We start from the raw sequence: 20,594 nt of genomic DNA, 5'->3' as shown, positions 1-20,594 counted from the left end.
TAAAATAAACAAAGAGGAAGCATGTAACCCCGCCCCCTGTGGGAGGAGTCTCGTAACCCCGCCCCCTGTGGGAGGAGTCTCGTAACCCCGCCCCATTGGGGCGGAGCTATCAGAGGGAATCCGTCTTTCCCCTCCCTAGGCCCAGGGGGGCTGCAGGACCGTGGGAGTAGGGAGCCGCAAAGGGGGGGGGGTGGAGGTTCTAGGTAACAGCACACAGCTCACACCTCAGCCCCTCAAAGGGCCCCAGCAGCCAGGCTGAGGCCTGGTGAGACCCCCCCCCCCATGGGCCCTTCAGGTGACATTTAGGAAATTCCCCACAACCCTCCCCTCCCAGAACTGCCCAGGCCCCCTACCGCACAGCCTGCTCCAGACATCAGCACTCGGGATCAGGGCTCCCCAATTCCCGCACAGACGTGACGTCTCCGTGTGCTAGGGCGCGATGCCCTCCCTCGCCTTGCACGGCCTGTGCCACCCTTCCCTTTGAGAGCCGGCGGCTGGACTGGGCACGCCCACGGGAACAGCCGACTCACAAGGCGCTCAGCGCTTTCCCATCCCCGGCGCCCGTCCCGCAGCGACATCCCGGGGATGGTTTCGGAGTTCACTCGCCCCAGGACTGTGGCCTCTGGCTGCGTATCCGTAGTTCCGTTCCCCCCGGCCGGCCCTGTGTGAATTGCAAAGGGCCACCGGGGTAAAGCAACCCCACTCGGAAAGCGCCGGCCCAGCCTGTGGAGGACGCTCTCCCTGCTCGGCAGGACAGCAGGGACCTCGAGGAATCTACGTTCCACCCCGTTCCCCTTTTGGAGATTGAAAAGTCGACCGCGGACTGACACCTTGTGGCCAACCCAAGGACGAAGCAGCCCTGAAAAATCGCCTGGTTTTAATCAAATGCCAGGCTGTAGCCACAACACTGATCACGGTTCTGTTTTGCACCTCGGGTGCAGACAATTATTGCAGACAGGCAACCCCTGCGGAGGTTTTCCCTCCCAGCACCAGGGAGCCTCCAATCACAGCATTGGACCCCGCTGGAAAACTCTTTCCCCGGGGGGGCGGCTCCCCTCCGCGCGTGTGGGACAGCCGACCAGGGACAGCGCTGCGCCACTTCAGAATCCCCGTCAGCCAGAGGCCGGGTCTGGGGCCAGACACCCGCACGAGGCTACACGGTTTGGTTCCAAATCGGGGGGGAGGAGGGAATCTATCCCGACTGTCCTGACATGGGGCCACGGGTTACACAGCCCCCCAGGAATCCCCGCTGCCGTGCACCAGGGGCTTCCCGTTCCTGACGCGGCCACCCCGCGCCCCAGTGCGTTGGGGCCGTGCGGGCTGGAACCCAGAGCCCAGCCGAGCAGCGCAAAGGTCACTGCAGCGTGACCTGCTGCAGGGCCAGAACTGGGGTTGTATTGCTGGTGCATTCGCGGGGCTTGGCCCTCCCCTGGCTTGGGGGGTGGTTCAAACGGGAGAGAAGCCGGTACCAGGGGCCCAGGCCGCACGCGCTCAGAGGAGGAGGAGGGGGGGCACCCGGCACCTCACTGGTGTGGGTATGGGTGGAAGGGCACAGCCCATAGCTCCAGGCATGACCCTCGTCCGCACAGCAGAGCCCTGGGCCCCTGGCCTGCCGTGCCTTCAGGCTGTTCCCACTGCTGGGCACTGCCCCTGGGAGAGGGGGAACTGCAGCTCCTCCACCGGGGGGGGGGGGGGTTACAACCTGCCCCAGCAGCTGCGTCACTTCCCCGTTTCTGCCATCAGCCCCCACTCACTGGGCACTTGGCTCTCCCGCTGCTCCCCTTGTCCCAGGGCTTGTGTGGGGAGGGGCCCCCAGGAGGAGGCAGGCTGGAGCTGGTTACCCCCAGCTGGCTCATCACGACAGCCCCTCGTAGCTCTGCCCGCGCCTTAATCCCAGCTCAGCCCTGGGACCTGCCCAGCTCCACCCCTGGCCTTCACTCCTCTGCCAGCCCAGGCCTGGAGTCTCGGGAGACAGGATGGGCTGACTCGCCAGCAGTTTTACGGCACACAGCAGGCGGGACCACGTGGAGAATCTGGGCAGTGACCCCAGCTCCGCGGAGGGGGGAGCCAGGCACCGGCTGCGGCACCTCCCTGCTCCCAGAGCCGGGGAATCCCCCAGAGGGCCGCCCGAGTGTCCTGCAGGGTGCCAGGGCTCCGGGTCCAGATTCACCCACTGGCTGAAATACTCCAGTGAGGGGAGCAGGGAGGGAGGAGCCGCCGAGTGGACCTCCAGCCCCACGCCCGGACACACGGCTCCCCAGGGACACACGGACGGGGACCCACGCTCAGCGGACAGGGACCAAACACACAGGACTCCCCGCGTGCCCAGGGCCGCACTGGGCTCTCCTTCAATCCGCCGGGGGTTGTGGTCCCGGGTAGTTCCGCGCCACGCGCCCCTTACAGCGCACTGCACCGAGGTAGGCGTGCGATTCCTCTTCTCCACACAGCCCCACCGCGGGGGCCCCCTGAGGGGCGAGGTGCCCACAGGACCGGGCACACCCCTTCGCTCTGAATGGAGACCAGCCAGGCCGGGCCTCCCTTGTCCTGGGCGCCAGCTCCCTGCCCCTCGGGGCTGCCGGGACGCGAACGCTGGCCTGGGCACGGGACCGTGTTGGAGCAGCCCACAGTACAGGCTGGGTCACTGCTTCTTAGAGGCCCCGCTGCCTCCCGCCGGAGCCTTCTTGGGCGTTTCATTGTCCTCTTTCACCTTCTTCAGCCGGGCCTTCCCCTTGCTGGGGGCGGAGAAGGTGAGGGAGACTTTGCTGAACTCCAGGGGGAAGACCCCAACGTCCCCGTCGAAGCGGTTCTTGGACACCTGCAGGTAGCGCTTCCCCGGGCCCGTCACCAGCTTCCTGTCCTGGAGGATCAGCACGTTGTCGGCCTCCTGGCTGGCCTGGGGGCAAGAGGCAGCATGGAGAAGGTCATGGCGGGGTGGGGGGGGGGGGAAGAGGTCCCTGGGCTTGGACACAGACCTGTCACACTGAGGGGCCCCAGGGCGTTCAGACAGCGCCTGGGCCTTCATGCCAACATAAAGGCCTCGGAAATGCAGCCACCTCTGGGGTGGGACGCCCCTACCCGTGCCCAGGGGCAGCGGGGAACTCCGCAGCCAGTTGGGCCGTGACTCAGACTGGAACGCGGGGGAAGCAGGCTGGGAGGGGGAATAACCGAGTGGGGATGAGGACAGAGCAGGATGTTGTTACCCACCAGCTCTGTATTCTTAGGGAGCCAGAGCATGGCCCCCTGTCCGCCCTGTGTTCTTGGGGAGCCAGGGAGTGACACTCAGGCAAAACCATCCCCCTCCCCCAGGCCTCTGCTTGGATCACAGACAACGCAAGGAAAAGGCCGGGGGGAGACCCACCTCCAGACAAGGGGCACAGAATTAAGGAAACCCCCCAGCCTCATCTGCATGGGAGACAGAACAGAGAGACAGCTCATTAGCATACAGCAGGGGAACAGCTCTTCCAAAGCGGGAACCGCACTGAACTATGGGATACCGAGAGCAGAGAGGCACGGCCTGATGGGAAATCTCTGCTCCAGATGCTAATGAACCCAGGGGCCTGCTCACCCCCAAATGAGGCAGCATCAGACCAAGTCTAGCCCTGGAGCCTACTGACATCCAAACTACTGACACTGCCCAGCTGCACTGTGAGCGCCTTCAAGGAACATCCCCGTAGCCAAGGGTGAGCAGTCTCTAGTGTCTCGCCTCTGTGCGCCCAGCAACAAATCCAGTGTCTCTTCGGACTATTGTCCTCGCCCTATAAAAACTCCTCCCCTTGCCCAAGAAAAACTGCTTTGATACCTGGATTTAAACTGTATCATTTCCACTGAGACTTCTTCCTTCATCGCCTGTCTGATCGTGCTGGGGGCTCCGCTCTGCTCATCTCCTGCCCTCTGGACCCCCGGCTCCCATCACCATCTGGGAACCCCACTCAGCACGAGCGTCACAGAGGTGAGGTCTCTCTCCCCCGCCCCCCAACGACCTCTCTCTAAGCATAGCCTCCTGACTCTGTGTGACGTAGTGGGGGTACTTGCTGGACTGTGGTGACCCCTGTTGTCTGGAGCAAGACCCAGCAGGGAAAACCTCACTAGGCAAAGGTAGTGCCAAACTTGTTGAACCAGTGGCCAGACACCCCCCATGGAGAGGAACAAAGGAAGGTGGAATGCTGCCCTGGCTGGGGGGCAGGGCTGGAAGGGAATTTAGTTAGTTACTGTCTGAGAGCATGGAGGAGAGCCTAGGGGAAGGGGCTGAAGTTTAGGGGCCCAGTCTCCCCCATCTCAAGGGGGCCTGAGGCAGCCTAGCCCAGCTCTGTGACCAGATTACATCTGTGCTGTGCTGTATCCTGGAGAGGCAATAAACTTCCTCTATTCCACCGGCTGGTGCAGTCTGTTTGTGCCATTTCGGGGTGCAGGAGACGGGGGACCCCCAACGCGCCGTCACACTCTGCCCCATGGAAACTGTTAGAAAATCATGAGCGGTGTGGAGAGGGCCGATAAAGAAAAGTTATTTATTAGTTCCCATAATAGAAGAACTAGAGGACACCAAATGAAATTAATGGGGAGCAGGTTTAAAACTAATAAAAGAAAGTTCTTCTTCACACAGCATGTAGTCAACCTGTGGAACTCCTTGCCAGAGGAGGCTGTGAAGGCTAGGATGATAACAGAGTTTAAAGAGAAGCTAGATAATTTCATGGAGGTTAGGTCCATAAAAGGCTATTAGCCAGGGGATAAAATGGTGTCCTTGGCCTCTGTTTGTCAGAGGCTGGAGAGGGATGGCAGGAGACAAATCGCTTGATCATTGTCTTTGGTCCACCCTCTCTGGGGCACCTGGTGCTGGCCACTGTCAGCAGACAGGATACTGGGCTAGATGGACCTTTGGTCTGACCCAGTCCGGCCGTTCTTATGTTCTTATATGGTGTGCTAGCCCTAACATTTGTAATCAGCTTCCATGTAGATTTACTATTGTAACTTGTGTGCTTGGCTCCCCATATCTATTCACTACCCAGAAATAACTAACTTTCATTGTTAAACTGGTTGCTTCTCTCTCTTTCTTTTGTTTTGGCTTCCCCACTCGCTGTGTAACAACGCTTCTTGTACCCACGCTAAAGACCCCTGTCGTGCCCAAAGTCCTGTGGGGTTTGCTCATCGTGTGGTTTACCAGTGAATGACAGTGGGGTGAGAGTGGGGACAGGGAGGTGCTGAACCTGGGGGCATACGAGGAAGGCAGCTTCAAGAGCTGTTCAGTCCAGCCCACGCAGTCCAAGGGCTCATGCGGGGGCCGTGTGGCACTGCTGCTAAACCAGCCTGTGAGGCCAGGGACATAGGAGGGGTCATCTTGGGAGTGTGGATTCCCCAGCCCTCTCCGCCGTGCTCTGGTAGGGGGGTGAGTGTCTGTGTGTTGCTAAGGTGGGAGGAGCCCCGCCCTGAGGAACCTAGCGCCTGCAGGACAGCTCCAGTGGGGGGGGAAAAGGCAGCGGGGGAGAGGCAGCTCCATACAGCAGATGGGTAGAATTGTCAACCTCCCCCCGCCCCATTAGAGTAACCCCGATCAATGAGCCTTCCCCAGTATGGGTATGTCTACACTACCCCGCTAGTTTGGACTAGGGTGGTAATGCAGTCATCCGCAGTTGCAAATGAAGCCCGGGCTTCGAATTTCCCGGGCTTCATTTGCATGAAGCCGGCCGGCGCCATTTTTAAATGCCAGCTAGTTCAGACCCCGTGCTGCACGGCTACACGCGGCACGGACTAGCTAGTTCGGACTAGGCTTCTAATCCGAACTAGCTGTACGCCTTGTGGAATGTACAGCTCGTTCGGATTAGAAGCCTAATCCAAACTAGCTAGTCCGTGCCGCGTGTAGCCGTGCGGCACGGGGTCTGAACTAGCCGGCATTTAAAAATGGCGCCGGCCGGCTTCATGCAAATGAAGCCCGGGAAATTCAAATCCCGGGCTTCATTTGCAACTGTGGATGACTACATTACCCCCGCTAGTTCGAACTAGCAGCATAGTGTAGACATACCCTATTGGGAAAATCTGGGAACAACGTGAGACCCGGGTCTGTACCCGCCTCCCAGCTGGCTCTGTGCTGGAAGCTGCCAGCCCTTGGCAGGGCCCAACCTCACCGGGATGGGGAAGGGGCCAGGTGCCTCGCTGAGCATCGAGCACTGGGGAGCCGTCCCAGAGCCACGTGGCCCAGCAGCTTTGCCCAGGGACCTGTGAACTCTCTCTAGGCGGGGGCCTGGCTGGAGTTCCTCACCCTGGGCCCACCGCAAAAAGGGGTCGGAGACCAGGGGAGGGGCAGCCTGAGAAGAGATCTGGCCGCAAACAAGCCCAGGCAGGAGGGGCTCTGCCTGACAAGACTCCCAACACAGAGGAGGACTGTGACAGGCGGTGGGAGAGAGGGGGGACGTCCCCAGTGGCTGGGCAAGCCCGTGGCCACGCCTTGCTCCTTGCCTTCCTGCCACACTGGCCCTGAAGGGGTTAAACTAGGAGTGGCCACAGCCAATGTTCCCTGGAATTCTTTCATCAGTGGGCGGATTAAATTTTGTCCCGTGCACCGAGGCATGTGCAGATGTGCACCACCCATAGAAACACACGCTGCCAGCGGTGGGCGCTCTGCTAATCTGCCGGGCAGCGTTTCAATCTCTCCTGGTGGCCGCCCAAGCGCTCAGCTTACAGGGTACATAGGCCTCAGCCGGCGGGGCACTGAGGGGGCCAGCTACGCCGTGGGGCTGGTGGGGCCCAGGAGGTGGGAGGCCTTGACCCTAAGGGCAGCAGGACACAGAGGCTCTCATCCCACGGGAGGGCACAGAGAAAGGGGGTGAGCCAGCGTCAGAACAGCAACCAGGCTGCGCCCACACCTGGGTGGCTGGGATCCACTCACAAGAGACGGGGGCCAGCCAGGAGGGGCAGTAAGGCCTCTGGCACCGTGTCGGCACCGGCTCACGGCTATTTGCTGTCCCAGGATGCTCCGGCCCTTTGGAGCGCCGCAGCGCTCAGGCCGCTAGCCCAGGGCTGCCACGAGGCAGGTACAAGCCGCCCCGAGAGACAAGGCCCCTGACCCAGATGGGAGGGGATAAAAGCGGCCTGGATCCCAGGAGGGAAACATCAGCCCTGCCACGTCCAGGGCGGCTGGCACTTCAGCAAGCGCGTCACCAAGGCAGACAAGGCCACATGGCACCCGCCTGAGGCCTCGCCACGGCAGCACAAAGCCACTCACCAGAGACGTCCGACCCGGGCTCCGAGCCTGGCGCGGCCCAACGCTCTGCTCCATCTCGGGACTCACCTGCATGGGCTCCTAGATCTCCCCAGATCTCCTAGAGAGCCCTAGGCAGGCTCAGGGAGGTCCCTTCATCCACCCCCCCACCGGGGCACGGCCACCCTGCAGCTATGCCTGGTTAACCCCCGCTCCGAGCCGCGGGCGTTGGGAGAATGCGTCTGTCTACACCAGGGGTTAGCTTGGCCACTTTAGCAGCCACGAGAGAGACAAATAAAGAACCAGGCACAATTCTTAAGCCTCCAGACTGTTCCCTTCCCCGGCGCTTGGCTCCCTCCCTGCAGGGTCCCTCCTGCTGACGTCCCGCGGGTCCCCGTGCTTTTGCTCCCTGCAGAGGACTCCCAACCTGCCCTGGGCCTGGAGGGACAGAGCGCGACCCCCAGGACTTGCAAAACCAACCCACTGCAAATCTCACGCCCAGGGGCCTGGGCCAGGGCAGTGGGTTTGAGGGAAGGTGCCAACCCGGAACCGGCTAGCGCAGTTTTGCTCACCATTCCCAAGACCCCTGCTCCTCTCCGGGCTGGACCAGACGTTATCACTCACCCACGTGGGGCAACCGCCATCCGCGCCCACTGGCACCGCGGGGACCAGCCCTGCAGGGGTGGGCGCCTCTTTCTATCCCATGCAAAGGCGGCACACAAGGGACCCACCAGCTGGCCCACTGGCCAGCAGGATTTAACACAACAGAGCACTGCATTCTGGGAGATGGAGCACTGCATTCTGGGAGATATAAACTGTCACATGACTGCGGGCCAGCGACCGACACTGCCCTGAGCCGATCCACACTCGGGCTGTTCCCAGCAGCCGCTCACCTTCGCGGACCCAAATATCGAGGCCGTCTGAAGCTCCCGCTCTTCGTCCTCCTTCCGAGGGTGGATGACCAGGGTCACGTGACAACCGTTGTCCGTGGCAAACTTCCGGAAGGCACCCACGATGTAGTCTTGGACAGCAAGCCTGGAACGGGAAGACGGCAGCAGGGCGATAAGGAAGAGAGACCGGTGCTCACAGCAGGGCGGGGAAGTGCTTACCACATGCAGAGAACTGGCCTTGTGCAAGAAGAGCGAAAGGGCAAGTGGGGGGCAGGATGGTCTAAGGGTTGGGGTGCTAACGCGGGACGTAGGAGCGATGGGCTTGAATCCCTGCTCTGCCACAGACTAGGTGACCCTGGGCACATCCCTTAGTCTTACGGCGCCTCAGTTCCCATCTGTGGAACGGGACGACAGCCTTGCCCGGCCTCGCCAGGGTGCAGTGAGGATAAATATGTGTATTCACGTGATGATAAGACACACTGCACAGCTACAGCTCTCTGGGGAGCGGGGGGTGAGGACCGTTATCCCCACTGAACAGATGAGACTATGGAGGGATATGACTGAAGTTTATACAATCATGACCGGTGTGGAAAAAGAGAATAAAGAAAAGTTCTTTACTATTCCCACAATATAAGAACTAGGGGCCACCCAATGAAATGAATAGGTAGCAGGTTTAAAACCAACAAAAGAAAGCTTTTCTTCACACAATGCACAGTCAACCTGTGGAACTCCTCGCCAGAGGATGTTGTGAAGACAGGACTTGGACAGGATTCAAAAAGGAGCAAGATAAATTCATGGAGGTTAGATCCAGCAATGGCTAGCAGTGACAGGGGAGGGATCACTAGATGATTCCCGGTTCTGTTCCCTCCCTCTGGGGCACCTGGCATTGGCCACTGTGGGCAGACAGGACACTGGGCCGGATGCCTTGGGTCTGAGCCATTCTGGCTGTTCTTATGTAACGGGACCTCATGTGAAACTTAGGGCCCCTAGATGCTCCCATGACACACGTGATACTGAACCAGATTCCCTAAATCTATTCTCCAGGCAGGGACGAGGAAAGGCTCTCGGGGCTACATGGGGCGAGGTCAGAAGCAGAACGAGGGAGGTGGGGCTGAAGGAACCAGGGCTACGTGGGAGAGGCCTGCAGGAGGCGGTTCCATGCCAGGGAGTGGGCACCTGCCCGGAAGGGGGTTACCTGTCCACCGAGAGCTGCTCCTGCCCCATCATGAACTGGAGGTTGTCTATGACCACGTGGCTGATGTCATACATGTACACGGCGTGCAGCATGGTGTCTATCACTGCCCTGAGCGGGGAGGAGAAGACGACACAGACTCTGGAGAACCATTCCCTGGAATGGTGCCTGTTCCCTCCAATGTCCCGCGACAAGAAGCATTTGGGGCCAGGGACGGTGACCTGCTTTCAGCCCCAGGCAGACACTTGGCATTACTGACCCTCTAGCGCCCTCTCTGAGGCATGCCCCAGCGGGCTGGGCACAAGACTCGGAGCCAAGAGCTGCCTCGCAGCTCTACCAGCCGCTCTAGTGCGCCCCTGGCAGAGTCCCTGCGCCCCCAGGGCAGATCACTGCTGCAGGCACCGTCAATACGGCGCCACAGACTTAAGAGAGGGGGCTGCTGGCAGACACATTACTTGATGTTCTGGTGTCCGTGGAAGGTCATGAAGTAGAGCGGCAGGTCCTCGAACTTGTCGGCCCACTGGTCAAACTGCTCCAGCTGCTCCTCCAACCGCCTCTCCGCAAACTGGGTCAGCATGATCTTGGCCAGGCGCACGTTGTTAATCTCGAAGCTTCCCCAGAGGGTGTTCACCCCCTGCATGCAGAGGTCCAGGGCGTACTCGCTGATAAAGGTCGTCTTCCCACTGCCCGTCGGGCCTGTTGCAATGGAAATCGGGTTACAGGTGGGCTGGAGCAGACTGGCTCCCCTGCCTTGCCAGCCAGAGGATGCCATGGCAGGGGCTGAACGTCAGGAAACTTTTCCCAACGGAGAGGGCCACTGGACTAGAGAAGACCGTCCTTGGTTGGGAATCATTTATCAGGGGCCAGGCTTACCTAGAAGTACTTCAAGGGATCACTTGCACTCAGGAGTCCTAGAGAAACTTCTGCTGGGGTCTGACATTTAAGTGGGGGTGGGAACAAGGGGGAATAGTATTTCTGAGGCCAATGGTGTGAAAACAGACTCTTTATTTCATCCGTGTTTGGCACCTCCCGCTCATTCCTCTCTGGAAATCAGCCTGGCTCTTGGTAACTTGCAGTCAGCTGTTACCAGCACCGGAGAGCAATTCCAGGTGGGGAAGAGAGTATTAAAACAGTAACCCATCGGTCCACAGCAGCCACCCTGACGGAGAGCCGGCTATTGCATTGCCAAGGACAAGGGGAGAGACAAGGGTTCCTCTGCAGGAAGGGAGAGACTCTGCCCCACTCCCCCCGACCAACACAGGACAGAGGGACGAAGTGCTCACACCCAGCGGCTGAAGCTGCAAGGAGTCCCACTCTCCCAACCCCCTCCTCACGCCGCTCGCCAGTCACCTGTGAAGACGGTGAGCTCCCCTTTGCGGTGGCCCTTGAGGAGTTTGTTCAGATCAGGGAAGCGGGCCCACTTGACCCCAGCCACCTGCTCCACGTTGGCCAGCTCCCCGAACACCTCGTCCCGCAGCTGGCGGAAGGAGACGATGGACTTGTGCCCGGCAGGCAGGGCGGAGCGGACGATCTTGGAGAGGTTCATGCCACGGGTGAAAGCCTCCAGGGGCCGGGGCTGCTGGTCGCCGGGTCGCACCAGGGAGCAGCGCTTGGGGTTCAGCTTGCGGGCAAAGAGCTTGGCGGCCTCCCAGGAGCGAAGGTCCTCACCCAGCCACAGTGTGATGCGCTTGAACTGCTCTAGATAGGGAAGCAGGACGGGAGGCAGGCAAGTGACCCCACGGGGCAGGGACAAGCTAGGCAAGCCAGTTGCCTGGTGCAATGCCAGGGTGTCCAGCTCCCGGCCTGTCAGCACCACCTCTGTGTCTCTGCGGCCGATCAGGGGCAGCCCGAAGAGGTTGTGATAGGCGCTCGGCCGGGGCAGAGTGTTCTCCACGTAAAGTACCGTGTCCCCCTGGCACTCGGCCCCCAGTAGTTTCAGGCCCTTCAGTCCGGTGCCGCGAGGGTTGAACCAGGGGAAGACCAGGGTGCGGGCAGTCCTGAGGTAGCGCACGCCAAAGCGTTTCAGGGTGGAGTCCGACACCTTAGAGATGCCAAACGTGGCCTTGACCGTCCGAGTCTCCTCCTCGTCCAGTAGCTCCCAGAGCGGCAGGGCCCGGTCCCAGATGTGGCGGGCATCCTCCCCAGCCGGGTCCACCCCCTCCAGCTGCTGCAGGCCGGCGCTGGGGACTCCCTTGTGCTTCAGCTCCACGCTGGCCTGGAAGTCCTGCCACGTGCCCTCGGCCAGCGTGGCCAGGCACATGAAGCTGCCCGTGGTCTTGTCGATGAAGAGGCTGTAGCGGGCGCCGCCGGCGGGGGGCGGCAGCTGCTCCCCCGGCCCCTCCACGAAGAGGCTGGGCGCGTGCAGGCAGCTGTAGCCCTCGTGGAAGGGGATGCCCTGGGCGCGCAGGTACTGGCGGATCTCGGGGACGGTCACGGGCGGGATGGGGCCCTCGGAGGCCGGGAGCGTCTCCTTCTTGTAGGGCCGCCGGCCAGGGCCCGCCAGGGCCCCCCCGCCCCCGGCCCAGCCAGACAGCGCGGGCAGCAGCCGCAGGGAGGCTCTGCAGGGGGGCAGCCCCATCGCCCCCCCCGGCCAGACCCCGCCCCCGAGACCCGCACAGCGCCCCGCCCCCCCCCACTCCGAGCCCCCCCGAGACCCGCACAGCGCCCCGCCCCCCCCACTCCGAGCCCCCCCCGGGACCCGCACAGCGCCCCGCCCCCCCCACTCCGAGCCCCCCCGAGACCCGCACAGCGCCCCGCCCCCCCCACTCCGAGCCCCCCCGAGACCCGCACAGCGCCCCGCCCCCCCCACTCCGAGCCCCCCCGGGACCCCCACAGGGCCCCGCCCCCCCCACTCCGAGCCCCCCCGAGACCCGCACAGCGCCCCGCCCCCCCCACTCCGAGCCCCCCCGGGACCCCCACAGGGCCCCGCCCCCCCCACTCCGAGCCCCCCCGGGACCCCAAGCAGCCGCCCCTCCCCCCACACGCCCCGCCCCCCGCAACGGGCCTCCCCCTTTTCCCGGCTCCTGCCCCGAGGCGGCCCCACGTGCCGCTAGGAAGGCGCCATCCTCCCGCTGGCCCCGGAAGCACAACAAGCCCCGCGTCACTTCCGGGGAGGGGCCGGGCCCGGCGCCGGAAGCGCCGCCATGACCGCGCGCGGCACCGCGAGCCGCTTCCTGGGCAGCGTCCTGCACAACGGGCTGGGCCGCTACGTGTGTCAGCTGCAGCGCCTCAGCCTGGCCTTCAGCGCGCGCGGGCAGACCTCGCGCGGCGCCCGGTGCGTCACCGCCACCCCTGACCTCTGACCCCGCCCTCCGGCAGGGGGCGTGACCCCTGACCTCGGGGCCCTGGCCTTTGCACCCTGACCCCTGGGGCGGGGCCCTGGCCTTTGCACCCTGATCCCTGGTGGCGGGGCCCTGACCTTTGCACTCTGACCCCTGGGGCGGGGCCCTGACCTTTGCACCCTGAGCCCTGGGGTGGGGTCCTGACCTTTGCACCCTGACCCCTGGGGTGGGGTCCTGACCTTTGCACCCTGAGCCCTGGGGCCCTGGCCCCTGGGGTGGGGTCCTGACCTTTGCACCCTGACCCCTGGGGCCCTGACCTTTGCACCCTGACCCCTGGGGTGGGGGCCCTGACCTTTGAGCTCTGAGCCCTGGGGCCCTGACCTTTGCACCCTGACCCCTGGGGGGGGCCCAGGTGCTCTGCCCCTCCAGGACACGCCGGGGTCAGTGCCCCCCAATCACGTGTGTCCGGTATTTTTTTTTAGACTACCTGGTAATTCTGTGCCCACGTGGGGCAGCCCCCTCCCTCCTGCCAGGCGGGCCACAGGGCACCCACGTGGGCAGCACAGGACTGACCCCCTCCCTCCCCCCGGTTTCTCCCTGCAGAGGCTACATCGAAGAGAAGGTGCTGGACTTCGCCAAGCAGAACCCCGGGGTGGTCGTCTACGTCAGCCCCCAGGAATGCAGGAGCCCCATGATGGTGGCAGAATATTGTGAGTATGAAAATGCTGCTCCCGCCTTAAGGGAACAGGGAGACTGGTTGAGAACTCCAGTCGCCCCGAGAAACAGAGGTTTAAATGCATCACACTGGAATCTGCTTTCTCCTAAATCAGGGGTTCCCAACCTTTTTCAGTCCCTGTACCCCCTTGGCTTTTAGTAAACCTTTCCATAGCCCCTATTCAGTAGGAAAAGAAATAAATTCTAGACTCTAGAATCCACAGCGTTTTTCACTAACACTACTACCTTTGGATTTTTCAATTAGGATAATCTAGTTATTTACCAAATATTCCCTGTGCCCCCTTGACAAGCTTCTCGTACCTCCTGGAGGTACAGGTACCCCAGGTTGGGAACCCCTGTCCTAGATCATAGAAGTTTGAATTCCAGGGAAGAGCTATATTAGTCCTAGGGGAATTCTCCAATAGTTGCATTTGGAGCCATGTTTAAAATTGTAGAATTCCCCCAGGATGGCTATATGAAGGTAAAAGATAAATCCATTTTGAAAGTGGATTAAGCTGAATCAGGACTAGGCATTTTTATTCCGGAACAAGAGCGTCCACACAGGACATTATTCAGGACTAGCTGTAGTGCTTTAATGTTGCTCCCTGCCTTAATGTGAATTAATTTTCAAGTAGAGACAAACTTTCTAGACCAGCGGTTCCCAACCTTTTCCAGATGGGGACCGATTTTGACAATTCAGGAAGACTTGGTGACCCAAGGCAATTCAAAAACGGAGCGAGGAGGGAGAGCAGGGATACCTGGCGACCCTTTTGAAATGTAATGGTGACCCATAGGTTGAGAAACCCTGTTCTAGATGTATGACAATGGACTTCTCTTGCAATAGAGCTGAGAGTCTTTTGTGGATGGGAAGAAGCCGATTCCACCATGGCCAGGGTGGAGTGGCCACCGTGGCAAGGGCAGGGCCTGCTTCAGCCGGGTTTCTTCCGACCCTGCGCTGGGCTGCTGGCCACCAGCCAGTACAGGCTGGGAGCCAGCAACTCTGTCCATGGTGGGCCTTAGGTGGGGTGCTGCTCCTGGGTAACCAATCAGCTGGCTACCTGGGTCACATTCCTAGTTCGTACTGTATTGTCAGAGTGCTCAGAAATGATGGCTTTTGTCAAAGGGACCACCAGGTTAGTCGTCACCTGAAAAATCATGTGCCTGATGTTACAAGTCACAGCTAAGCAATTAACAAACTAAAAGGACGTTTGCGTAAACTTGTCCTGGGCAGCATGTGCCTCATTTACGCTAGTTCCCCTGATTTGGGTGTCTTGCTGCAGCAATGAGACAAAAAATAAAATATGATTGCAAGACCAGCTGTGGAACCTGAAGCTATATTGGAGTCATTGTCAGCTTAACATCTAAGGGTATGTCTAGACTACAGAGTTTTGTCGACAGATACTGTCGACAAAGCTTCTGTCAACAAAGAGCGTCTAGACTACATCCAGTGCTGTCGACAAAGCAAGCCACTTTGTCGACATAACAGTGTAGACGCAAAGGACAGTGTAGATGCAGTAATGCCTTCTATTGAACTCTGTCGACAAAAGGTGTTATTCCTCGTAGAATGAGGTTTACTGCTGAGTTTTGTCGACGTTATGTCGACATAACTCAAAGGCAGTGTGGACGCAGGTATAGTTTTGTCGACAAAAGTCCACTTTTGTCGCCAAAACCCTGTAGTCTAGACGCACCCTAAGAGACAGGGAGGGTGAGAGAATCTTTTACAGGACAACGTTTGTAGGTGGAAGAGACAAAGACGAGCTTTCAACCTGCACGGAGCTCAGGCCTGAGGAACAGCTCTTGTGTGGTACAAAAGCATTTTTTGTCTCTTCCCATCAATTGAAGTCAGTCCAGTAAACAGTATTCCCTCTCCCCCACCTTGTCTGGCTCATTTCCTGGCAGGTAGGTGGCTACAGCAACACTGCTCATTTCAGTGGGCTTTTCAAAGCTGGCCAGGGAAGTGCTCTCTTTGCAGAGCTTGTTCCGGGCGGTAGGTGGTGCTGTCTCCCCAGAGAAGATTTCTCAGGCGCATGAATGAGGGGAAAAGCGGAGTAAAGAACTGGGCCTGGAGACGCCATTGCGAAGCACTCAGTGTTTTGCTGTGGAACGGAATCGCTAGCGGGGACCGACGTGGGTGCACATGTGAAAACGCATTGATCTTAGACTCAGCTCTGCCGGCCCCGGGCTTTCGTTTGGCCGTTCAGAGCAGGAATTCCCTCTGCTTGGGGTTGGTGTTCAGAAGGTCACGTTCAGCCTGTTTGCAGAAACTGGTCTAGCCAGACAAGCGAGGCCATAACATGCTGAGAAGGGACCCAGTTACTTAGCAGGGAGCCCTGCGAGTACTTGATCAGATGGCATGTCGTGGGGAGGGCGGGGAAACTCTGTCTAGCAGGTGATGCAGCAGAAGCAAGTTGCTAGGAGTGTGGGTTGGGGAGGGCAGGTGGAGGGAGACAAGGGAAACAAAGGCAGCCCCCTCGCTGTGCGGTGCTAGTACAGAGATGCGCTGCCAGAGCGAGATAGGGGCCTTCTTGCTGAGCCAGTGGGAGCACATGCCCTGTTATTCCTGGGGGGGGCATGACTCGGGCAGCTGGCAAGATGCAGCCCCTTTTGCCTCCTGGACGGGGGGCAGAGCAGGCAGATGCCCCCCAGCCCAAAGCCAGCAAAAGCCTCTCCTAGATCCCCTTCCAAGGGGTAACTGGCTGGGAAGGAGAGGGGTCCAGGCACCGAAACCTACAGCTCATCAGGGATGGTATTTCAATGGCTAAGCTCCAAGGCTACGTCTAGACTGGCATGATTTTGTGCAAATGCTTTTGACGGAAACGTTTTTCTGTTAAAAGCATTTGCGCCAAAGAGCGTCGAGATTGACACGGACGCTTTTGTGCAAAAAGTGCTTTTCATAGAATCATAGAATCATAGGACTGGAAGGGACCTTGAGAGGTCATCGAGTCCAGCCCCCCGCCCTCAAGGCAGGACCAAGCTCCGTCTACACCATCCCTGACAGATGTCTATCCAACCTGTTCTTAAATATCTCCAGAGAGGGAGATTCCACTACCTCCCTTGGCAATTTATTCCAATATTTGACCACCCTGACAGTTAGGAATTTTTTCCTAATGTCCAATCTAAACCTCCCCTGCTGCACTTGAAGCCCATTACTCCTTGTCCTGTCCTCAGAAACCAAGAGGAACAAAAGCAAAAGCATCCGTGGCCAGTCGAGACGCGATTTTGCGCAAGAAAGCCCCGATCGCCATTTTGTACATCGGGGCTTTCTTACGCAAAAAAGTCCTTCCCTGTCTACACTGGCATTCTTGTGCAAGAGGGCTTGAGTGGGAGCACCATAGTATTTGCGCAAGAACACTGACAATCTTACATTAGGTTGTCAGTGCTCTTGCACAAATTCAAGCAGCCAGTGTAGACAGGTGGTAAGTTTTTGTGCAAGAGCTATTGCTTTTGCGCAAAATCTTGCCAGTATAGACGTAGCCCAAGGCTACGTTTACACTGCAGGCTTTTTGAGCAAGAACAATTGTTCTTGCGCAGAAACTTGCCGGGTGTCTGCACTGCACACACGTTCTTGCGCAAGGAAATTTACAGTAGAGCGTCAGAAAACAGGGCTTCTTCTGGAAGAGTTATTCCTCTCCCCACCAGGAATAAGCCCTCTTGCTCAAGAGCTCTTCCAGAAGAAGGCAGTGTAGACAAGCAACATGAATTTCTTGCGCAAGAAACCCCTATGGCTAAAACGACCATCAGACGCTCTTGCACAAAAGCACATCGCAGTGTGGACACGCTTTTGTGGAAGATCTTTTGCACAAGAACTCCTCTGCAAAACAGTTGAGCTACGTCTACGCTGGCATGATTTTCCGGAAATGCTTTTAACGGAAAAGTTTTCTGTTAAAAGCATTTTCGGAAAAGAGCGTCTAGATTGGCAGGACACTTTTCCGGAAAAGCACTTTTTGCGGAAAAGCGTCCGTGGCCAATCTAGACGCGCTTTTCCGCAAAAAAGCCCTGATCGTCATTTTCGCAATCGGGGCTTTTTTGCGGAAAACAGTACTGTGCTGTCTACGTTGGCCCTTTTCCGGAACAGTTTTCCAGAAAAAGACTTTTGCCCAAACGGGAGCAGCATAGTTTTTCCGGAAAAGCACTGATGATTTTACATTAGATCGTCAGTGCTTTTCCGGAAATTCAAGCGGCCAGTGTAGACAGCTGGCAAGTTTTTCCAGAAAAGCGGCTGATTTTCCAGAATAACTTGCCAGTGTAGACTTAGCCCAAGTGGGGGCCCCAAGCCCTCTGTCGTTTACATTGTTTCTCCTTCATATCCCATCCCCAGGTGCTGTGCAGTGGGGCTGTGCAGGGCTAACCAGCTGCCACGTCCCACCCCAGAGGTGGCTGCATCGCAGTGGTGGGGGGAGTCCAGGTAGCTCCCATAGGGCTCCCTTTCACTGAGGCGCCGCTGGGCATGTTTTATTACTGGCCTTGCGGCTGCGTCTCTTTTATGTCCCCGGCCTTCAAAGACATCTGTGCGGCTTGCAGCTTAGATCCCGCTGCATGGCCGGTGAGAGGAGAGCAGGGTTCCCCTCCCAGCAGGGCTAACACCCAGGCTGCTCTCTCTTCCAGTGAACGGAGCCGTGCGGGAAGAGCTCATCGCTGACAAGTCGGTGGAGGAGATCACGCAGCTGGTCCAGAAGCTGGTCACGCAGTCGGGGCTGGAGATCATCCGCATCCGCAAGCCCTTCCACACGTACACCCCCAGCATCCAGGGCCAGTGGCATCCGTTCACCAACAAACCCAGCATCCTCACTGTGCAGCGCCCGCGTGCCCAGGCGCCGCAGCCTAATAAAGCGTAAGCTGCTGGAAAAGGCATGGCCAGTGTTTGGTGTTCGGGGCCAGGCACCCACAGTTTAAACACTGCCCATTGCTAATTGTAACTCTTGGCATGACGGGGCCTTGCAAGGGAGCATCTCCCAGCACTTAGACACCCCTGGGGCATGCAAATGCCCCTTCTCCCAGCTTGCCCGGGGGTAAATGGAGGCAGAGAGGGAGGAGTCTTGCTCAAGGTCACTAGCAAATAGAGCCAGGAGGCCTAATTCCCTGTTTGTTGCTAATCAGCTGCCACGTTCCACCCCAGAGCCAGCTGCATTTCAGGGCAGAGAGCACTAGACCGACAGCCGTAAAACACAAGGGAGTGGAGCTCTGGGAAGCGGCGGGTCTGTCGGCCCCAGCCCCCACGCTGCCATCCCGGCTGTAAGGCCTTGTGGCGTTACCTCCCCAGCCTGGGCCCCGTGTGGGCTGGTCACGAGGGGGTTCAATTAAGTGTTTCTCGTCCGGGAGGTTTGCAAGTCCCCCTCATTGTGGTTGGGTGCCCCCGCTCGCCCCGGGGGAATTCCGTTCCGCCTGATGCTTCACGCCGCCTCGGTGGGTCTCCCGCCGATTTCCTGCGGCAGGAAGCAGCGAAAAGCGTCTCACGCTCGGACGGTGAGATCTGGCAGCCCTTCAGAGCAATGGCCGGCCGGCCGCCCCCACACAACGCGGCCAGGAATTCGGGCCCTGCTGCAAGGCTCCTGCAGCTCCTGCCAAAATCCAGGGGAAGAGCGCCGGGCTCTTCAGCCCACACGTGGAAAGCTGTACTCCCCCGGGGAGGACAGAGCCCCCCTCCCCTCCCACCCTAGGACCATGGGCGGCAGTGCTAGGGAGGAGAGGGGCTTGTGGGCTGCAGGAGGCGGGACTGGAGCACTCCCCCCCCCTTCCCCAGCCTGTGCTGGCCAGGTGCCTGGCCTCCTGCCGGGGGTTGGGGGTGGGTGGGAAGGCTTCACCCCAACGGCCACTAACCAGCGAGCCAGGGGGATGGGCGGTGGGGCAAAAACACCAGGGTGGTCCCGACCCACTGCACTTCAGCCAGGACCGGCTCCTCCAGGACTGGGTAGCTGGCCAGTGCTGGGGGGGGGAGCTGGGGTGATGTGCTAGCTTGGGGGGGGAGGATTCAGCAGCCATAATGGAGGGGAGGGTGCAGGGCATGGCCCACCACCCATGGCTAGGGGGCCGCCCCCTCCCATCCCCTGTAACTGGCTCAGGGTTTGCCACCCATCGGCCCCCTGCTCTGAACAGCAATGCACCTGCTGCCAGCCGCCCCGGGCTCTGCCTTGCTGGGCTGGGTCAGGCAGGCTGTTCTCATGCCCACTGCCAGCAGGAGGAGCCCCCCAGGGCTCTGTGCAGACCCCCTGGACCAGCCCTCCCATTGCACAGTCTGGAGCCCCCCCACCGCTCGTCCCCAGCCCCGCCGCAGAGCCCCCCCCTGCCGGGGGCAGCTCGGTTGGAGGTCCGGGGAGCCCTTGGGGCAGAGCAACGAGAAGGCGCTGGGGAGAGGGGGAAGCCAGCACCCTGCCCTGGGGCCTTGGCATCTCTGCTGCAGCTGCCAGCAGGGGGGAGCCCTGCCTGAGATGTCCCAATGGACCCTCGGGGTGCCCACAGCGCTGTCCCTGGGGTGGAGCGAGCGCTCTGAGGACAAGCAGGTTCCCTGGCTTGGATCTGGAGGGCGTGCAGGGCCCCTTCCCCATGGCGGCCATGTGTCTCCCTGCTGCCGTGCCACGCCCCGGCGGAGAACAGACCCCGGCCTCACACCACGCAGCTCGCTCAGATCCAGGTTTATTGAGCAGCCTGGCGCCCGGCGCTGTCCGCCGCCACGCTGATTGTCCACGGCGCAATGTCACGGCGGCGGAGCCGGGTCGCCGGGCTGGGAGCAGGGGTTTCGATCCAGCTGCCCTGGAGACGAGGCGTTTCCGTTTCCGCTCCTTGCCGTAACGAGAACGGAGGGGATCCCATGCCAGGTCCAGGGGCAAACAGCCCCCAGCAGGCAGGCGCTGGCTGGTCTCCGCCCCCGCAGGGCTTCCAGGTGGCTTTGTGGGTGGTCCCCCCCCAGAGTACCAGAGCCTGGCAACGGAGAAAAGGCCGAAGTCAATGAGCCGGGAGAGCTGGGGCCAGGCTCCCAGGGCGGGAAAGGCGGGCGCTCTGCCAGGAACGCTGCCCCGAGGACGCCACGCCAGCCGCCCGGCTCGGGTCTCCTCCAGCCACACCGGAGCCCCCGCGGGCTGGGGGACGGCGCCACCGGTCGTCTCTCGGGGTGGTGCTGCGGGGGAGACGCCGCGGGAACCCCGCTGCCCGCAGCCGCTGAGCAGGACGGGCGGGGGGATTGGCTGGGAGCCGGAGGGCTCCGGGCGCCGCGCTGGCCGGAACCGGCTGAGCAGAGGGCAAGTCTCCGGCGTGGCAGGGCCCCTCGCGCCGGGGGCTCCATCCAGGCTGTGCAGCGCGGTGCGGCGTGGGCTTGCGCCCCCCCAGAGCCAGGA

At 60.3% G+C, this 20,594-nt stretch overlaps 2 protein-coding genes across 3 annotated transcripts; one reads left to right on the top strand and one right to left on the bottom strand.

Moving 5' to 3' along the window:
* Window positions 1-863: 863 nt before the first annotated feature.
* TWNK (twinkle mtDNA helicase) lies at window positions 864-11,926 on the bottom strand. Of its 2 annotated transcripts, XR_016350200.1 has the most exons (6): window positions 10,622-11,926; window positions 9,727-9,967; window positions 9,275-9,382; window positions 8,083-8,224; window positions 1,887-2,893; window positions 864-1,760 (listed from the first exon to the last, which is right to left on the bottom strand). XR_016350200.1 is itself a non-coding variant. In XM_075935595.2 (5 exons), the coding sequence occupies exons 1-5, from the start codon at window positions 11,847-11,849 to the stop codon at window positions 2,639-2,641; spliced, it is 1,974 nt and encodes a 657-aa protein (XP_075791710.2). In that variant the 5' UTR covers window positions 11,850-11,926; the 3' UTR covers window positions 864-2,638. The 2 variants fall into 2 exon arrangements, 1 of the variants encoding a protein (XP_075791710.2); XM_075935595.2 differs by having other exon boundaries at window positions 864-2,893.
* A 444-nt stretch (window positions 11,927-12,370) lies between these two features.
* MRPL43 (mitochondrial ribosomal protein L43) lies at window positions 12,371-18,113 on the top strand. Its single transcript, XM_075935598.2, has 3 exons — window positions 12,371-12,545; window positions 13,156-13,262; window positions 17,872-18,113. The coding sequence occupies exons 1-3, from the start codon at window positions 12,415-12,417 to the stop codon at window positions 18,099-18,101; spliced, it is 468 nt and encodes a 155-aa protein (XP_075791713.1). The 5' UTR covers window positions 12,371-12,414; the 3' UTR covers window positions 18,102-18,113.
* The last annotated feature ends 2,481 nt before the right edge of the window (window positions 18,114-20,594 follow it).

This window comes from Pelodiscus sinensis, chromosome 8 (genome assembly GCF_052426305.1).
Source record: "Pelodiscus sinensis isolate ZL-2025 chromosome 8, ASM5242630v1, whole genome shotgun sequence".
Lineage (NCBI taxonomy): Eukaryota > Metazoa > Chordata > Testudines > Trionychidae > Pelodiscus > Pelodiscus sinensis.
The sequence above is the reverse complement of the archived record's forward strand: the minus strand, read 5'-3'. Positions and strand labels throughout refer to the sequence as shown.